At 52.9% G+C, this 17,836-nt stretch overlaps 1 protein-coding gene across 10 annotated transcripts in view; it reads right to left on the minus strand.

Moving 5' to 3' along the window:
- ARVCF (armadillo repeat gene deleted in velocardiofacial syndrome) overlaps positions 1-17,836 on the minus strand; it is a 46,556-nt gene that overhangs the window by 12,139 nt on the left and 16,581 nt on the right. For 7 of the 10 annotated variants that reach the window (XM_004694975.2, XM_012734268.1, XM_012734267.1 and 4 more), the window contains exon 3: positions 7,993-8,220. In XM_004694975.2, the coding sequence (XP_004695032.1) occupies positions 7,993-8,202 (210 nt within the window). In that variant the 5' untranslated portion in view covers positions 8,203-8,220. Of the gene's footprint in view, positions 1-3,005; positions 3,104-3,866; positions 3,966-7,992; positions 8,221-17,836 lie in introns of those variants that run through there. The other 3 variants (XM_012734271.1, XM_012734272.1, XM_012734269.1) reach the window with 2 other exon arrangements.

The following is a 17,836-nucleotide window of genomic DNA, read 5'->3' on the forward strand; positions in this document are numbered from 1 at the left end:
AGAAGCCGGAGTGCCCCTCCCTGAACAATCCCCAATCTCAATCACTCGCCTCATTCTTAGCCTGTTGTTCCTCCTGCCATTGTACACAGAGGATAACAGTGGTAGAATTGTGGGTAAGAAGGACACAGAGGACCTTCTAAGGCCCATATACTTTTTGGCCAAACTTGCCAGTGAGGAAAGTGAGGTTCGGAGGACTACGCAGGCCCACAGCAGAGCTGGGCCAGGACTCTGCTGTGCTGAGTGATAACAGGATCCTGAGGGTCAATCAACACTATGACTGTAGGAGTCCTGGGATAAGCATATGGCCAGGAATGACAGGGATAAAACTTTAGTGGTTTTAAGCGTTAGTGGTTGGACAAGGGAAGAGCACATTCCTGGGTGGCCAAAGTAAGGTCAGCAGGAAACCAGTCCAAGCCCCATGCCTAGGACGGGTCCCCTACCCTGGCTTGTCTTTGAGGCCTGCACAGACATGGCGGGGAACTGGACAAGACTATAGCCCACATGCACATCTGTATCCACTTGGCTCTCAAACCCCACTGTGCTCCCAGCCCTGGCCATGGAGGCATGCAAAAGAGCGAGCTCAAAGCTGTCCTAAGTGTTTGCCTCCCAAGACTGTGGTCTCAGGTTGGGTTCTGTCCTGAAGAAACACCTGCCCTCTACTTAACTGTAAAGCAATGTTGAGGTTCTGGGCCCTCGTGACCTCTTCAAGGGGTCTAGGAAAGGGCCTTGCATACCTCTGTCTGTGGTGACACAGGAAGAAGAGATCACAGAATGTATCCCTCCTCCCCCAGAAGCAGGGCTTCAGAGGACAATATATGATTTTACAAAATGAGAAAATAAGTAGCCTGACAGAGTGAACTTACCAAAAATCTCACTAACTGCTAACAGGAGAATCTCAGATATCCACAGGAAAGGTAGTTTTGCAAGGTCTTTTAATCATACCTAACCCTGCAAGGGCCACCGCCTGAGCTGTGGATGGAATGCCTGCTGGTGACATGACTAGGGAAGAAGAACACTGGTTCCCAGGGAAAGAGAAGTAAGCTGAGGCCTCCCTGAGCATGAACATGCCGGTGGGCTATCTGGGCTCTTCCCCCAGAGTACTGGAAGCTGGGATACTTTGAACAGGAGAAAGTTCAGGGACAGCCCGTCACTGCTGGGATCTCAGCTGTCCCATTTGTATTTGGCAACTGTGGGAGTACATATGTGGCAGGCAGTGAGCCTTTCTGTTGAGCTCTAAGAGGTCAATCAGAGTGGGGGTGGGGGGAAGCAGGGAAACTCATTACTAGCTGTGAGTACAGAGGAGGGCAAGGAAGCAAGACTTGTATGAGGAACCAGGACACTGCCCAAAATACTGTCAGTCAGATATAGTTCCTTCGTTGGTTTGGGTACATTAACACATTCAGAGAAAAGTACCCTCCTCATTGACTAGACAGTGAGGGAAGGCAAAGTATATCTCAACCTCAATGCCACTCTATAGCTCTGCTAGTTATCCTCATTCCACCCTGTTCAGTCAGGAAAATGGGAGCCCCAAAGAGCTAGGACCTTCCAACAAAGCCTGACTCTACAGAGGTACCCACTAACACCCAGCCCAAGCAACCCAATTGCAGGATCCGGAGGCCCCAACACCCCTGCTGGAATGACCTCAGGGAGCTAAAAACTGAGCAATGACTTCACCCGGGTAGGAAGGCAGGCAGGCAGGAGTGTGAGTCAGCTGGTGATCACTAGAAGGTCCGGCCTATTACACATGCCTGGGCATACACATGCAGACAGGGACCCAGACACACATATGGTGCATGTACCGGTCCTCCTGACAAGAATGTGTGCTTGAGCATGCTTCAGCCCAAGTCACAGGGTCACCACATCCCTATAAATGATACCCTCTACCTCCTTCCCAACATCCCCAATCCTGTCAAACCTATTAGCTGCCTCTTGTTACCCTTTCCAGGCCTTGGATTCAGCCTTGCCCCTCCTGCTAGGATCACTGTCCCAGCCTTCCATCACCTATCTCCAAGGCCCAAATCCATCTCATGGTGCTATCATCCAAAGTCTAACTGTCTATGTACCCCATACCTAGCTTAGAACAAGCTGGTAAGTCTGGGGTTTTCTAATAAGATCCCTAGAACTGAACTGGGTACTGAAGTGGCCTGTACCTTATAAAGGTGGACACAACCATATGCTATTGTTCTCAAGGGGGTTCCTGAAGGCAGATCTGAGTATAGTAGGATGACTCTGGGCCCTAACACAAATGCAGGCCTTAGCTTCTTCCAACAGAAATGGGAAGGACCAAGGGTGTCAAAACCATGAGACAGACTACATAGTGTGAGCCTCACGTTTGGGGCCATATAGGGACAAGGGAAACAATGAATAAGGGCCACCGCTTGGGCAAAAGTCCTTAAAACCCCTGGTACAGGTGATAATAGTAGAGAAAAGAATCACAAAAAACAAATTAAAATGTAGGGGTGATGAGGGTGGAGCGGAGTTTCTACTTGCACTCTCTGGATTTTATAGATGGGCACCCAGAGTCTGTATCATGAACACTACAGCACCTCAGCTTGTCCATAGTCTGCGAGCACACACTGGGGCTGGGCTAAGGTGGGAGTCCCATACCTGGCTCCCACAACCCTGGCCCCCAGAGGGCACAAGAGGCTGCCACTAGACAAATGACTGTAAGGGAGAGTTGGCAGAGCACTAACCACCCCACCCAAAGTGTCTATCCACATGGAATCCAGACCAAGCCAGGCTGGCATTGCTTACTATGGAACAAATCCCTGGCCACCAGAGAGGCACGCTCTCTTAGTACCTATGCCTTTGCCCAGCCCCGGTAGACCAGGGGCTCATTCAGCAGTACACCTGCTAGGGCGCAGCCACCACTGGGCAAGTGACCAAGGATAGTGAGTGCTCAGCAGCTAAGGGAGCAAACTTGCGGGAGGTAATAGGACCATCACCCACCCTGACTTCCCAAAGGCAAACCCTCATCCATCAGCCATACTACCAGCTAAATTTACCCAGCTCCCAGCTGCCTCCTCCATCTTTGGGACAGTTGGTAGCCAGATCCTGGCAGAATGGGAGACACACAGCAGGCAGGAATCAGGTAGTCTTGCTAGGCACGTGTAGTGGAGGTGTAACTCTGCAACAAGGGGTTGCTCCTCCACTCAGTTTACCTTTCTGTTACTATATAGGCTCCCTCTGATTAAGGAAGGGTGACCCACATGCCTTCCCCCCAACCTCTAGTACTGGAATGCTGGGGTTTTCCAGAGACACCGCTGCCCCGCCCCCACTCAACCTCCCCCACTGTGCGCAGGGCATCCTCCAGCCCTCCCCTCACGTGCGTTACCGCGGCAGACGAGGATTCCATTAAGGCTCTGGAGAGGAAGCTACTCCCAGGTCCCCAGTCAGCGCCCGCACTGGGAGTGTGGCCGGGAGGGGAGGCCCAGCGAGCTCACAGGGAACATGAGCCCGACTGTGTTCCCCTCTCCGGACTCAGTCTCCCTCCCGGGGAGAGGGGATGCTCGGGAAAGCCCTCGCCCTTCACCGCCCGCCTGCCCCGCCTGCCCCAACACCTGTCTTGTGCGTTGGCCAGGGGGTGTGCCCACCACGGTGTCGGCCCTACTCCCCGTCCAGTGCAGGGGGGCACCGCCAGTAGGCCCAACTCCCTGGGAGGAGATCCAGAGACCCAGCAGCCCCACCCGCAGTCTTGCACAACCCCGGAGCAGTGCGCTCATTCCGTCCACCCGCGCAGACAATAGCTGCCTCTGGCCGGAGGCTCCACAGAACAAAAGCAGGTCCTCCCGGGGAGGCTGGTGCCCCGCCCTCCGCGGCAGGGCCCCATCTGTTCCCCCCTTGCCCAGGACCAAGTTCCCTCCAACCTGTTTGAGTTCGGCCGGCATCAGGCCGGCTGGGTCTGGGGGGAGGGGGACGCGGGGAAGCGGCAGCGACGGCTGGACCTGGCTGGGCTCTGGCACCACGGCCACTCCGGCTCAGGCGCGGCAGACTCGCACCCGCGGGGGCGGATCTGGCGGTGGTCACGGCAAGCAGCCAATCGGGCGGGGCCGCGCCCAGGCGGGGCGGGGCGGGGACTCGGTGGGGCGGAGTCGGGGTCGCCCCTTCCTCCCCTGCAGTCAGCTCAGGTCTCAACCTCGAGCCCAAGCGGGGATGACTCTGTGAGCCCTCCTTTCCAGGCCTCTGTTTGCACCCAGTGAAAAAACTCATATCCTCTTCCCCTGTAGATTTGGGGAAAATGAGCTCCGATGGAGCAGGGGCCATGAGGCTCCCAGACACCAGCTGCTCATCCTAGCTGCTTGCTGTGAAATGGGGGGCCTATGAGATGGTTACCACCATGGCAGTTCCTCAAGATTTCCGACTTGTTCCCAGGCCCCTATCCACCCCAAGCATAACACTCCAAAGAAGTTAGCCACATAGAGGTCACTGGGAAACTTGCAAATGGCCCTGCAGTGACCTACAATGTCTTGGGTTCTACCCATCAAGACAGAGACACAGGGAGACCCCCTCATCATTGCTTGTCAGCCTAGTAAGTGGTGGTAGGGGCATGCAACTGTTGAGTGACCATGGACTAAAGCCCAGGAGGTTGAGCTGACCTCAGACTCTTTCGTCTACTGGGAATTTGGGGGCAATTTGGAGTGGCTTGTTAATCAGAGCTAGTCCTACCAGGGTGCACCCCTCCACACCCCATGCTGGCAGTTGGTATAAAGATGCAGTCCCACAAAGGTGAGTCTAGCTCTGCTTGAGGGCAAGGGAAGGGAAGGGCTAGGCTGGGCTAGGCTGGGCTGGGCTGGGCTGGGTTGGGGCAATCTCTGGGGTCATTCCTCAAAAAGGTAAGTCAGTGCACTTGCATCATAAATAAGGAAACTGGATTCGGAGATAGATTGCCAAGAAGATGCAAGAGAGGATGCCTGGTGGGCTTCCTGCCTCCTCCAGAGGCTCCAGTCAATAAACTGAGCCTCTGGGGCCCTCCTTGGTGGAGTTAAAATTTAGCACAGCACTATGAAGCTCTCTGAGCCATTGCAGCACAAGTTCCAGCCCCAGCCAGGGAGCTGACCCACTTAGTGTGGCAGACCTCTCCTGCCACCCGCTGCTCCCCTCAGCAGTGTATTTCAGTAGACCTGCCTGTTCTACTTCCCACTCTGTTGCTAGTGAATGCTCTTACCTCTTACCACCCCACCACCACCACTCCCTCCCGACTTCTGACCTGTACCCCAGTTCTTGCATAAATAAATAAATAAATCTTTAAAAAAAAAAAAAAAGGAAAGAAAACTGGGCCTCTGCTGGGCCACTCTGGATCTACAAGCCACGTACATAAGCAACACAGCCAGGAGGCTCAAACATGTGGGAGACCACTGTGTGTCCCTTCTAGCCTTAGGTTCCCCACCTGCACTGGGCTAAGTTGCTCTTACCACTGGCCCCCTGCATCTTCCATCCACAGCAGCACCAGGCCGAGTCCCCAAGCAGAAGCAGGAACACAGGTTCACTGTCCTGAAGAACTTGTCCTACATGCTTACTTATATTTGAGTTGTTTCTGATGTCTCCCACTTTTTATCAAATATTCATGCCCTAGCCACAAATTAATGTTAGTTGAATTACAGGGTGGCTAGATCCCCAATGACATTTCCACTCCCAAGGGTGACAGCCAGTCCTGCTATGGCCAGCTATCTGGAGGAGAGTCCCTTCCTGCTGTAGGGCAGGTAGTCAGGATTATTGGATAGCCTAGAGGGACACAGCAACAGTAACCCCTAGAGCGGACTCTAGCTATGGGCCTTGCCACCTCCCACAGTTTTTCAGGTCCCTGCTCTGGCCCTGAGAACCCACTGCAGGTAGCCCTGTGGCTCAGCAGGTAGGTCATCAGGTACCTCCTGCTGAGATAAATCAGTGAAGCACATTTGGCATTGAGGCTCAACATGATGCCCTCCCCCTCCATCATCCCCATCAGCACTTGAGTCCAGCCACAGCCCTGGGGACACATGCTCTTTCCCCTCTCAGCCTGATATAACTAAGGGTAGGTGGGAAGGGGCAGTGTTCGCTTGCGGTCTCAATTTGCCACTTTTAGAACCCAGGGAAGTTCCGGGCTATGGGAGTATCTCCCTACTGGGGTGTAGGTACTAAGGCTAGAGCCCCTTCTGGCCTGAGAGGGCTGGTGCCTAAGGGGCATCCTTTGAGTTACCGACTTTTAGTGAGCCCGTGTGGCCCAACTGTGTTGTTTCTCCTTTCCTGGGGGTTTTGGGAGTACCAGTCCTCACTCTTTGGAGTGCCTGGGATCCAGGGGACAGTGAAGATGGTCCTCAAACTCAGACCCATCCTACCTCATTCCCTACCTTCTGCACACTAGCTGTGTGGCCCACCTCAGCAAAAGGGGGCTTGGAACAATGATTCTCCAATGGTGAAGGGTGGCCCTACTGGTGGGTGCAGGGCCTCTGAAGACACATTTTGAGCTCCAACTGTGTACCACAGTGGGCTGAATGTGAGGATCACCCACTAGCAAATGAGGGTATGAAGGCATGTCAGGGTGGTCATTTTTGGGGTCTCCAGCCTGATACTGCTGCTGCTCTGAGCCTCTGAGACTGTGGCTAGCCAGGGTCAGCAAGATCACCACATTGTTCTCTTTCTCTCTAGACACAGGTGCCGGGCTGCCCTAAGCTGCTACCACATGTATGCTAGCCAGTAGGTAGCCTGTCTTGATGCCTGGGAGCTGGAGTTCAGCAGGACTTAAGAAGGGAGGGTATGCCTATAGTGGAGCCGACACTGGGAGGGGGCCATCTGCCAGACTAAGAAGGGCAACATCAGCCCTCCCTGGTGGTGCATCACTATGAAGTTAAAGCACAGCACTATGAAGCTATCATAGCCACTGTAGCATAAGTTCCATCCCTAGTCAGGGAGGTGGCCCACACTGTGTGGCAGACCTCTCCTGACACACCTGCTGCTCCAGTCAGCAGTATATTTCAATAGATCTGCCTGTTCTGCTCCCACTTTGTCTCTGGTGAATCCTCTCACCCCTTGCACCTCTGGCCTGTACCCTAGTTCTTGTATGCATAAATAAATACTTAAAAAAAAAAAGAGGGTAACACTGCCCACTGCCTAGGAGCCCAAGCCAGAGGAACAGAGAGTACTTACATTACTCTGTGGAATCCAGAGGTCTCAGTGGCATTGAGTCTAGTAGTGTGAAGAAGCAATAGTGGGAAGCCTGCAGGACAGACCCCTACCCAAAAGCCCTCTCCTTCCCATGGCTCCTAGGACAGCTCTGCCCTGGTTATCCCCAATCCTGTGCCTCAATCAATACCTGACAATGCAATAACCCCACCAACTCCAGGCCTCCTAGGTTTCCTCATTCTATCAACCCATGAGCCAGGTGCTCTTGTCACCCTGTGAGCAGGTTAGTCACTAGGGTGATAATTAGGTAGGAGGGGGGCACCAGGTGATCTGACACCTGTGAACATGCTCCAACCTTAGAGTTCTCAGGGCCGCCTCACAGAGAAGCTAGGACTCTACCCCTCCTAGATCTGAGCAGGGACGTGAGCCAGGCTAGAACAATGGCTAATAGGAAAACTGAGACTCCAGGTCACCCTCTGAGCTATAGGCAGAGCTTGGGGTCTCACTCAACCTTTCTTCTGGGGCAGCCCCTCCTTTGCATATTAAGACCACAACCTTGCGAGGAAGACTCCAGGGCAGAGGGCAGACACAATCCTCAGTGTCTCGAGGCTGACCACTGAACTGCCCAGAACAGACCCTTCCCAGCTCCCCACATCCTGAGGAACCCACTCAACTGAGGAGGTGACTATTCTGAGGTCATGCTATGTCTCGCCCAACCATCATGTGGTGCCCAGCAAATGAGCTGTCCAGTTCCCTTGACATCCCACTTTTTTTCCCTCCCTAGAGGCCCAGGAAGTCTTGTAGTAAGCCACTTAATGCTTGTGGCCCACTAGGGCCCCTTGATTGTTTCTTCACTTGGCCATTTCCATGTTTTCTGAGTCACTAGACTGTTACCTGCAGGACCAGTTGTTGCCAGGCCATTGGCAGGGGCTGCACACTGCCTATGCCACCATTGCCCACACCAGGTTGCTGAGCTCGTTCCAGCTGTAGGACAACATGGCGTCGCTCCTGCTCCAGCGCCCTTGTCAGCCGCTCAAAGCGGGCCTCCTGCTCCTTCACCGAGGCCAGGATACTCGCAGCTGAGTGCATGTTGCAATCCTCCATGATTGGGATGCCTGCTGGCTGCAGGCAAAGCAGAGCAAGGTCAGAGTGGAGCCTGCAAGGTGGCATGGTGAGGCCATCAGGGCTACCTGCCCACCCCACTCAGAGATGAGACAACTCACTCCCACACAGAAGCATACAGGTCTCCAGAGAGAAACTAGATTGATTAAATTCTAAATTAAAAGTCATTAATTCAAGGCTGACCGGAAGCAGCAGGTTCCCTGTAGGAGAGCCTGGGGCTCTGGGGCTCTGACCTGGGTTCCTCTGCTTTCTGCCGAACCCAGCAGAAATATAAACTGTGGGTCTCTGGAGCTCCACTGGGAAGGAAAGGAAAGGGCAGGAAAAGCTGGTATAACCAGCACTGACCTCCCAGACCCTCTGCTACCCACAGCACAAGCCAGTTTACCTGACCAATTTCATGAATTCTGCTTGGACCTATCTCACAGAAGTGCATGCTGGGCCTCAGAATGGGTGGGGGGTTTACAGCTAGAATGGTAAAGATGATTTGGCCAGCTGACAGGGAATGAGAAGCCACTCAAAAGCTATCAGGTACCCAAACCCCTAGGCAGGTGTAGGGATGACACTAGCTTATAAACTAGTGATCCAGTTTCCACTACAGCCACTCTAGCCAAGAACAAGGGCAGAATGAGAACCTGTCAGGCCTGGAAGGGACCATGCCTGAAATCTTATCTGGAGGGTGAATGAAGGCAGGGCCTAAAGCCTCCAAGGCACAGTTGGGAAGGGTCAGGTCTGCCTGGGCCTCAGGCCCCAGGGCTCCAAGGGAGCAGGCAGAGGCAGTAGGGCCCAGCAGCTGTAGCAATAAGCCAGATTTTCCTTACTCTTTGTTTCCTGGCTGCCCAGTGTGTTTGTTTTTCAAGGGCAAAAAGCAGCAGAGGAAGAGCTCCCTGGGCACCTAGGAGGGCTCCGTGGTGGTGCAATGGTTTAGTTAAAGCACAGCACTATGAAGCTATCCACAGCCACTGCAACATGAGTTTGATTCCCGGCCAGGGAGGTGACCCACATGGTGCAGACCTCTCCATATCCACCCACTGTTCCCCTCAGCAGTTTATTTCAGTCCATCTGACTGTACTGCTCCCCACTCTGCTCTCTGGTAAAATATCTCACCCTTCATACCTCTGGCTTGTACCTCAGTTCTTGTATGCATAAATAAATAAATCTTTAAAAAAAAAATAAGGAGAGAGGTATGCAGAGCTCAGATGCTGGCACAAACAACAGGCAGAGTATAGGTCATGTGGCCACAGTACTAGGCACTCAGTATACAGCACAATGCCCAGGGATCTTCTCTCAGCCCAACTACCCCACAGCCTTCCAAAGTCAACCCACAACCTCTCATCCCTGTACCAATGGAGAGACTCAGCAGAGCAGGCAGCACCCTCACAAAGGTCAGGTCTGCTTGCCAGCTGGATGGAGCCTAGAGAGAAAGAATTAGTAATAGATTTGGCCATACCAGTAGAGGCTGGGCCAGGGACATGGTGGGGGACATGGGGCACCTTGGGATGAAAGGACACTTCGGAGTCCAGTACACTGAGACAGCTGGGAAAACTGAGGCCCTATGAAGGCAAGAGGCCAATGTATTTCCATTTTCCAAGCACCTGCCACACATGAAATTGTCAGCATGATCTAATATGGGGGCAGTGAGTAAAATGAACACAGCCAGAAGAATAAGCAGAACCCTTCCTGAGAGAGAGCAGATTGGCTCCTCTGGCCCTCAGGGAATGAAGGGCAGACAGGACAGCATGCCTGTGCCTGGATCTAAAAAGATGGGCACCCGGGTTATTAGACACTATGCCTTTTGGGCAGGCTGGGCCTGCATGGCCTGAGGTACTCATCATGGGGGCCTTTCTGGGGGAAGAATTAGGTTACTAGTATCCTGAACCAAGCCCTGGTGGTTGCAGCATCCCTTATCAGTGGAAGTTGGGACAAAGGACCAAGGGTTGCAGGCCCCATAACAAGGATTGTTACTGTCCTAGGAAGTAACAATCAGGACCTGTGAACAGCCGATGATACTTCTGGAGACATGAATGCCTGACTGACCTCAGCTTTTACCCCACCTGGTGGCCAAGCCCAGGCTGCAGACCCTGGGGATAGCAGGCATAAGAAGAGCCCCAGCTTCCGGCTTGCCCAGGCTCTGGGGTCCAAGGAGCTTCCCCACTAGTTTCAGCTGGGAGCTGGCTAGGGACCCAGAATTCTAAAGCTACAGTGAGAAAGTGCCAAACCCATCACTGACCTTCCTTATATCCAGTCTCTCAACTTACATTAATTACCTCCCAGGCCCACCTCCGAATGCTAGTCAGGTTGAGGGTAGAGTGCCCCAAAGTTACCCACAGGACACCAGAGACCCAGGTCTGGGCTCAAGTCCTCTGCCCCAGTCTGCGGGTGCACCCTCTCTGCACACCCATGGGTGGAGGTGCCAAGACCCACAGGCTATAGTCACTTCATCTCATTGGCTTGTAGGACAGCCTAAGGAGACAAGGGAATCAGGTAGCTGTCAGGGGCATCTAGGAAGACTCAGGCCCACTCTCTCAACATGGGAGCCTCCCTGATGCTGGGTACATGCAGGCACAGATGACCCAAGCCAGCACCCCAGAGAACAGCTTTTCTGACTGTAACTCAAAGCACTACTTTTATAGTAACTCTATAACTGTGATGACATTGAAGGCCAAAAGAGCATGCATCTTCAAGATCAATCCTGAGACTTCAAAGACAATTTCCATGGTTGGCCTTGGAGTGGGGCCACCAATCTTCACTGGAGATGGGTACGTACAAGAAAGACTTACTTCTGCTGTGGTCCCTGGATGGCCTGGGGACAAGCAGATAAGTGCTATGCTACAGGACAGTGCTTGCCCTCACTCTCCTCCCTAGCTGACACCATCATAGCCCCCACACATTACTGCTGGGTGGATTCCTATAGGTCCTCACCCAGAATCCAGTCTCCAGCTTTCAGGGTCCTTGTTAGATACATGTCCTACCACATATACTCATAAGAGTTAATTTATAGGAACAACCATGCCATCCAGCTGTAGCTACACTAGGGAAAGAACTGGGTGAAAGTTTCCTGTCCTGGGGACCCGAGGAGTCACTCCAACCAAAATCGTATGACAGCACCTTTGTCTGGGTCAGAAAATATGAAGGAACTGGGAAGGAGATTAGAAGGTAGGAGCTGAGTTCAAAGCTGGAAAAATAAACTATCAGAGGTTTAGAGCTGTGCACTCAGCTCTGGCCTAGTTTGCCTGTACCCCCCACACACCTGTAGACAAGAGAGCTGTACCAGAAAAGCTGCCCACAGCCACAGTCATGGTAGTGGGGCATGAGGGTGTGACTAGAGGGAGGCAGTAGGTGGGTTGCGAGTGGAGGAGGTGGGCAGATGAACAGGTGGTAGAAAGTTGGGTTTAAAAATGTGCAAGAGAGGGCCTCCCTGGTGTTGCAACAGGTTAAAGTGCAGCACTATGAAGCTATCACAGCCACTGCAGCACAAGTTCGATCCCCAGCCAGGGAGCTGACCCTCACAGCATGGCAGACCTCTCCTGTCTCACCCACTGCTCCCTTCAGCAGTATATTTCACTCGATTTGCCTGTTCTACTCCCTACTCTGTCTCTGGTGAAACCTCTCATCCCCCCTGCACCTCTGGCTTGCACCCCAGTTCTGTATGCATAAATAAATCAATCTTTGGGGGAAAAAAAAAAGATGCATAAGCGAGCCTCCCTGGTGGCCCCAGGGAGCACTATCAAGCTATGGGCAGCCACTGACGCATGAGTTCGACCTTGGACAGGAAGGTGACCCATGTGGCGAAGCAGACTTCTCCTGTTTTGCCTGCTGCTCCCTTTAGCAGTGAGTGTATTTCAGTCTTCCTGCTTATTCTGCTCCCCATTCTGTCTCTGGTGAATCCTTTTATCGCCTACACTTCTGGCCTATACCCCAGTGCTTATAAAATAAATCTTAAAAAATAAATAAACCTATAAAGTAAAGAAAGATGCATAAGAGGATGGAGAGGACAGAGTGATGGAGTGGCAAATGAGTGGGTGGATGAGTAGGTGGTTGGGCTGGTAGGTGTGTGAATGGGAGGACAGGAAGGGGAAATGGATAGCTAGCTGAACAGAGGTGTGGCCAGAGAGGCTGTATGAAAGGAGGAAGTAGATGAAGGGTAGATTGGATGGGGTGGGGGATGGGTAGACAGGTAGGCAGTGGATGAAGGGTGGGTGATGACGGAATGAATAAATGGACAATTAGGCAGAAGAATTGAGGTGGGCAAGAATAAGGGTTTCATACTGCTGAAAGGAGGGAGTCCTCTGGGGCACAACTGGCTGACACATGCTCTTTTGGGAAAGTCACCATCTAAGGAACTGGGGGAGATATGATTCTTACACCAAAACTAAAGCCCACATTTGATGCATTCCTGCTGACCAAGATATTCTTCCTTGTGAGAAGCCAAGTCAAAATCCTGCTCCAGAACACCAAATTATAGGGCATGAGTTCAAGCTAGACTGAGGAATAAGAGAAAATTTCCGGAGGGTCAGACCAGAGCAGGAGGCAGGAGGGAGGACTAGGCTCTAGTGCTTCTCTTACCAGCTATCCATTGGTAAACTGCCTGCTGCCTGTTCCCATGAGGGTAGAGAGACTGGCCACTGCTTGAGCCTCCTTCCAATCACCCCCACCCATCCAGATGGGGAGAAGAACCTGGCCCAGGGGGCTTAAGCCTACTCTGTCTGATAGGGTATCTCGTCTCCTGCCCTCGGTGCTGTCAACATGGAGACTTACTTCTCCACCGCTTGTCAAAACTCAAGGGACCCTGTCTTTACCCTGCTGTAGTCAGATGGTACCCACAGCCACAGGGACAACTTGTAGCCAACTCCACAAGGGTAAGCCCAGGAAACAACAGGGCAAGAGAAGGCTAGGATGTGGGGTTTACAGAGGATGGGATCTGCATTCATTTGTCTACCCCAGCTAGGATCACAGGGTGATTGGCAGTTAATAAGGGTCTGGGGGACCTACGTAGGGAGAGACTGCTCTCCATTTTAGAGCAGTGGCAGAAAAAGCAAACGTAAGGGGCGGGGGCAGTCATCCCCACTTTTTGATAATGAAACATTTCTGTACATTCCCTCCAAAAACAAACATAATACAGCTTTCTAAATTTTTATTTTAAGTAAGATCATTTAGAGCAACACATGCAGTGAGTGTTTCAGACAAGCCAGTGAAAGATAGTTTTACTTCTAGAAGGGGACCTCATGGAGGAAGCTGGTGGAACACATGGGAATGTGTCACACCAGCCTTTCTACTTCTGTGCATTTGTAATTGTTCATAATAGAAAGAAGAATAGCACATGTCATGTTCTACCAGGCACATGGCCTACTGCTATAGTCAGAATGCACATGAGAAGGGAAAAGCAGCAGGCTGTCCAAGCAGGAGATCAAGTGAATGAAGAAGCCAAGAAATTCAGCTCTCCAGGGGCCCAGGCAATGCTGGCCACCACCCACAGGAACAGTGGGGTTTTTAGGGAGCTGAGAGCTATAATTGGATTCAGGCTGGTAATTAGACTTCTACAGCAGAAGAGGTGGCCCCATGTACTAGACCAGACATAGTGTGGGAGGAGGGTACAGAGACAGCCCATCAGTAACCTCCTCCTGCCCCAGGTTGTATGCATGGACACCTGGCCACACATATCCAGCAATCACATGGAGCCTAACTCTCATGTAGAACAGTCTAGAGTGTTCTTCCTAGAGGCTTTTGTCCCGGGGCACCCTAAGCCAAGGGTGTCTAGGTCAGCACAAGGGCAGGGGCCAACTGGGCAGGAGGTCTAGAAGGACAAGGGTATGTAAGGAGACTGGTGCAGGAGGTTCAGGGTCAGTTTGAGGCAGGGAACTTCTGGGGACTCCTTAGCAACCAGGGAGCCTGGGGTCTGGGGAGCTGAGAGCCTGGGGCCAGAACCAGGGCCCGGGAGTAGCAGAATCAGGCCTTACACAGAGCAGACAGGCTTCCCAGCTACTGTCTCTCCTAGGGAGAGGACAGGGCATAGGGAGCCAGGGCTAGAGCCCCCTGAAGGGTCTCTACTTGGGATTTCCTCTGAGGACGCCCTGCACGAACTGTGGCACAGTCTTCTTAAATCTGCAGGATCTACCTCGCTATGGACTCGTGAGATGTGGATCAACAATTAACAATCCCAGGCCCCAAGCTGGGATTCAGGGCAACCCCCTCGCTGCCCCTCCTGCATGTGACCCAGATTCCAGCTGTTACTACAACAGAAGGGCAATGCCTACAGGCTTGGAGGTAAGGAACAGGCAGTGAGGACCCACCTCCCTGCAGTCCCTGCAGCAGCTAGCCTGGAGGTGCCCCAAGCACCAAAGGTTCTAGGGTTGAAGAGACAGAGACCCAGGCAGGCTGGGATGAGGCTAGCAATGACAGTACCTCCTCTATGTACAGGGGCAGCCTACCCACTGAAGCTTCAACCAAGAGAGGGAGGGAGTCTGGGGCAGAAAGGAGGGGTTGTGCCCTCAAGGTACCCCACTACATGGGGTCAGGGAACACAGCAATAGTGTAGAGGACAGTCACAAGGGGCTGTCCCTATCACTCTGGGTATTCACAGAGACAGAGATGTTCTTGAAGAAGGACCTGAGCCTGACATTCAGTCTGTGGCCCAACCCAGACAGACCTGACAGGCACCAGGACGTAGAAGTGCAGCCCCCACTGAGGGTTAAGGGGTCGGAGAGTTGCCTTAATGACCCTGCAGAAACACAGCTCGGACAGCTGCCCAGCCAGGCTAAGAGCTACGGTTAGTCTATGCACAACAGTACCTCTGCCTGGAATGCCCTCCCTCTCAGATGGTGGACCCCTTCTTCCCAGCCCCTTCTGTTACCATAGCAATACCCAGGCTTCCCTAGGAGGAACAGAGCCTCTTTGTGGTGGCACAAAGCCCCTTTGAGGGGCTGTGAGGGTGCAGCCCCAAGGAGCTTGTGGTCAATAAGTCTCTGAGGAGGGAAACAGGGTCTCCCAATCCAGGTCCCACCCCTGGTTCACAGAGCCAAGGAAGCCAGGTGTGAGAGTCTTGTGCTAAGGGGCTACGACATCCCGCCCCCGCCACACACACATACCACTTGCCCCAGCTGTCCACAAAAGGGTCCTCAGGATGAGCCCCAAGATCCCAAGGAAGGTGTCTCTGCTATGGGCTTTCCCATTTTTCTTCTTCATTTTGACACCTGGATAAGTGAAAAAAGCACTGGTGCTAGGGAAACTGTCCCCTGATGGAAATGGAGCTCGAGACCCAGCGAGAACCAAGTGCAGAAGTGGCATATCCGACACAAGGTCTCCTGGGGGCTGGACAGAGTCCAAGCCACCCCACTGCATTGTCCTCTGCTTGTCTGCCCTGGCTACCACTATTATAGGGCCTCCCCACCCCCACTGTCCCCTGCCAGGCTTGGGAGAATACAGCAACCTAGATGTGTGGCTGAAAGGCCTGAAAAGGAAGAAACCTCACTGTGGCTTGTTCCTGGGGCAATGTGGGTGTAAGGCATGGGGACAGGGACCCAGTACTGAATCCCCGTGCCCACGTAATTGCCCTGTCTGTGCCCCGGTCCCACTACCAGGGGTAGGTTTACCTCAGTCCTGGAGCCCCTTTGTATCCTAGTTGTGAGTCCCTGCTGACCAGGCACTTGGCAGTGCTTCTGCAAGCTGGGCACCCAGCCTGATGGCTCTCCCCAAGTGACCTCTGTCTGACCCACTGCAGTTTTATTAACTAAGCCTGTGGGGTGGGGCAGGGTTCACAACCCCCAGGCAGCAGCGCAAGACAGTACTAGCTCCACAACAGATCTATCCTTAATGCTCAGATCAACAGGGGGCCCACAGAGAGGGCCAAAGGGCCAACCTGACATGGCAGTGCCTCTGAGTCAACAAGTGTGCCCTGCACCACCAGAGGCATTCCTCTCTTTCTCCATCTCCCTGCTGCAAGCTTGCTTTACCCTTGGCATTTGGGTTAGCTGCTGACATTTGCAGATACCAGGCCTCAGAAGGGAGAAAGTTCCCAACACAGCCCAGCCTGGAAGATCCAGGAAGATGGAACCTAGGGCTCAGCAGGATAGCCCATGGTTTCCAGAGGAGGTTCTCTAGAAAGACAGAGATGTGTGGGAAAATGGGTCCCGTCAGGTAACAATACTGGGGACCCAAGCAGGGAGATCCCACTGAGTCCTAACAGCAAGGCACCCCCTGCCACAGAGGGGCTGGGGAAACCAAGCAGCATAGGGGCCAAGATGGACCTCTAGCACCATGATAGATAAAAGGTGGCTATGGGGAGTGCCATAGTGGCCACGGCTGCCTGGTTCTGGATGGACTTGAAGTGGATGTGGTGACAGAACAGGGCAGAGGTTGCAAGCCCTCTGGTCTCATTCCAGGCCTTCACCAGCACAGTCAGGTTCTTCCTAGTCAACTCTTGCTTAGGATACTGCATGGCCTCTGGCAGTTCTGGGTATTCCCTGTGGAATACCCTCCCTCCCCTCCCCCCCAACCCCCCACCTCTCAAGCCCACCCCAGCATTCCTAGGAGTCAGCTAGGCTGCTCTTGAAGCTCCAAGGTACCCATGGCAACTGATCCAGACAGAGCAAACCTCTAGGGAACGGCAAAGTCCCACCTTTTATATGCAAATGACCAGGGTGACTAGGCTGTGAGCTCTACCCCACCCCCACATAATACAGTCTTGAGGAATTTTAGTGTCAGTCTGGCCCCAGTCTGGTTCTCAGAATCCACACCCATATCCCATGAGCGCCTGTTGGGAGCCACAGAATACTTCGTAAGGATAGCCCTTGTCTGGAGACTGCCAGCCTGTGTCTATAGGGGCATCTCTTTTAACAAACTTTTCTCTTTGAAAAGCAGCAGCAGTGGCTGCAGCTCTGCCCACTTGTGTCTATGCAGCTGTCTCTATTAACTATTTTCTTAATTTCCTAATAAATCTGTTCTTTTAAAACAGTAAAAACAAACAAAAAACATTGCATATGCCATCTGGCAGTTTTGTAGAACGCCTAAAACCCTTGTACATACCCACATGCAACTTCCCATACAATCTCATACACATAACCCCACAGAGACCCACAGAGGAATCCCCAGGCATACACATCCCCACACCTTCACAGGCATGTTCATTCTAATCTGCAGAGCGTGGCTGCTGCTATGCTCAACTTATTCTAACTTATTCTATCAGAAAATGGATGGTGAGTAGCCTGACAGGTCCTAGGAGCAGAGGAAGGTAGGATTAGGGTTCCTTGGCCATAGGGGTCCCTTGTGAGGTCAGCGTCCCAAGAGCACACACTGTTCTGACTACTGGGAAAAAGGCCAGTGAACACTTGGTCCCACCAAGAAGCCAGGCTTGTCCCTAACATTACAGTCTACAACAGGCCTTGACCTCTGACCCACAACTAGGTCTCTGAGATAGGGATATAGCACTGAGCAGAAGCAGGTGGTAACCCAGGCCAGGGTGGACCCCACAGTCCTTGTGTTACAGGGCACAGTCCTTGTGTCACTGAGCAGAAGCAGGTGGTAACCCAGGCCAGGGTGGACCCCACAGTCCTTGTGTTACAGGGCAGGGAGAGGGGCACCACCAAACCCCCAAACCCTCCTGCTCTAAATAGGTTCTGCCATC

This window comes from Condylura cristata, unplaced genomic scaffold, assembly GCF_000260355.1.
Source record: "Condylura cristata isolate star-nosed mole 26May11 unplaced genomic scaffold, ConCri1.0 scaffold00051, whole genome shotgun sequence".
NCBI lineage: Eukaryota > Metazoa > Chordata > Mammalia > Eulipotyphla > Talpidae > Condylura > Condylura cristata.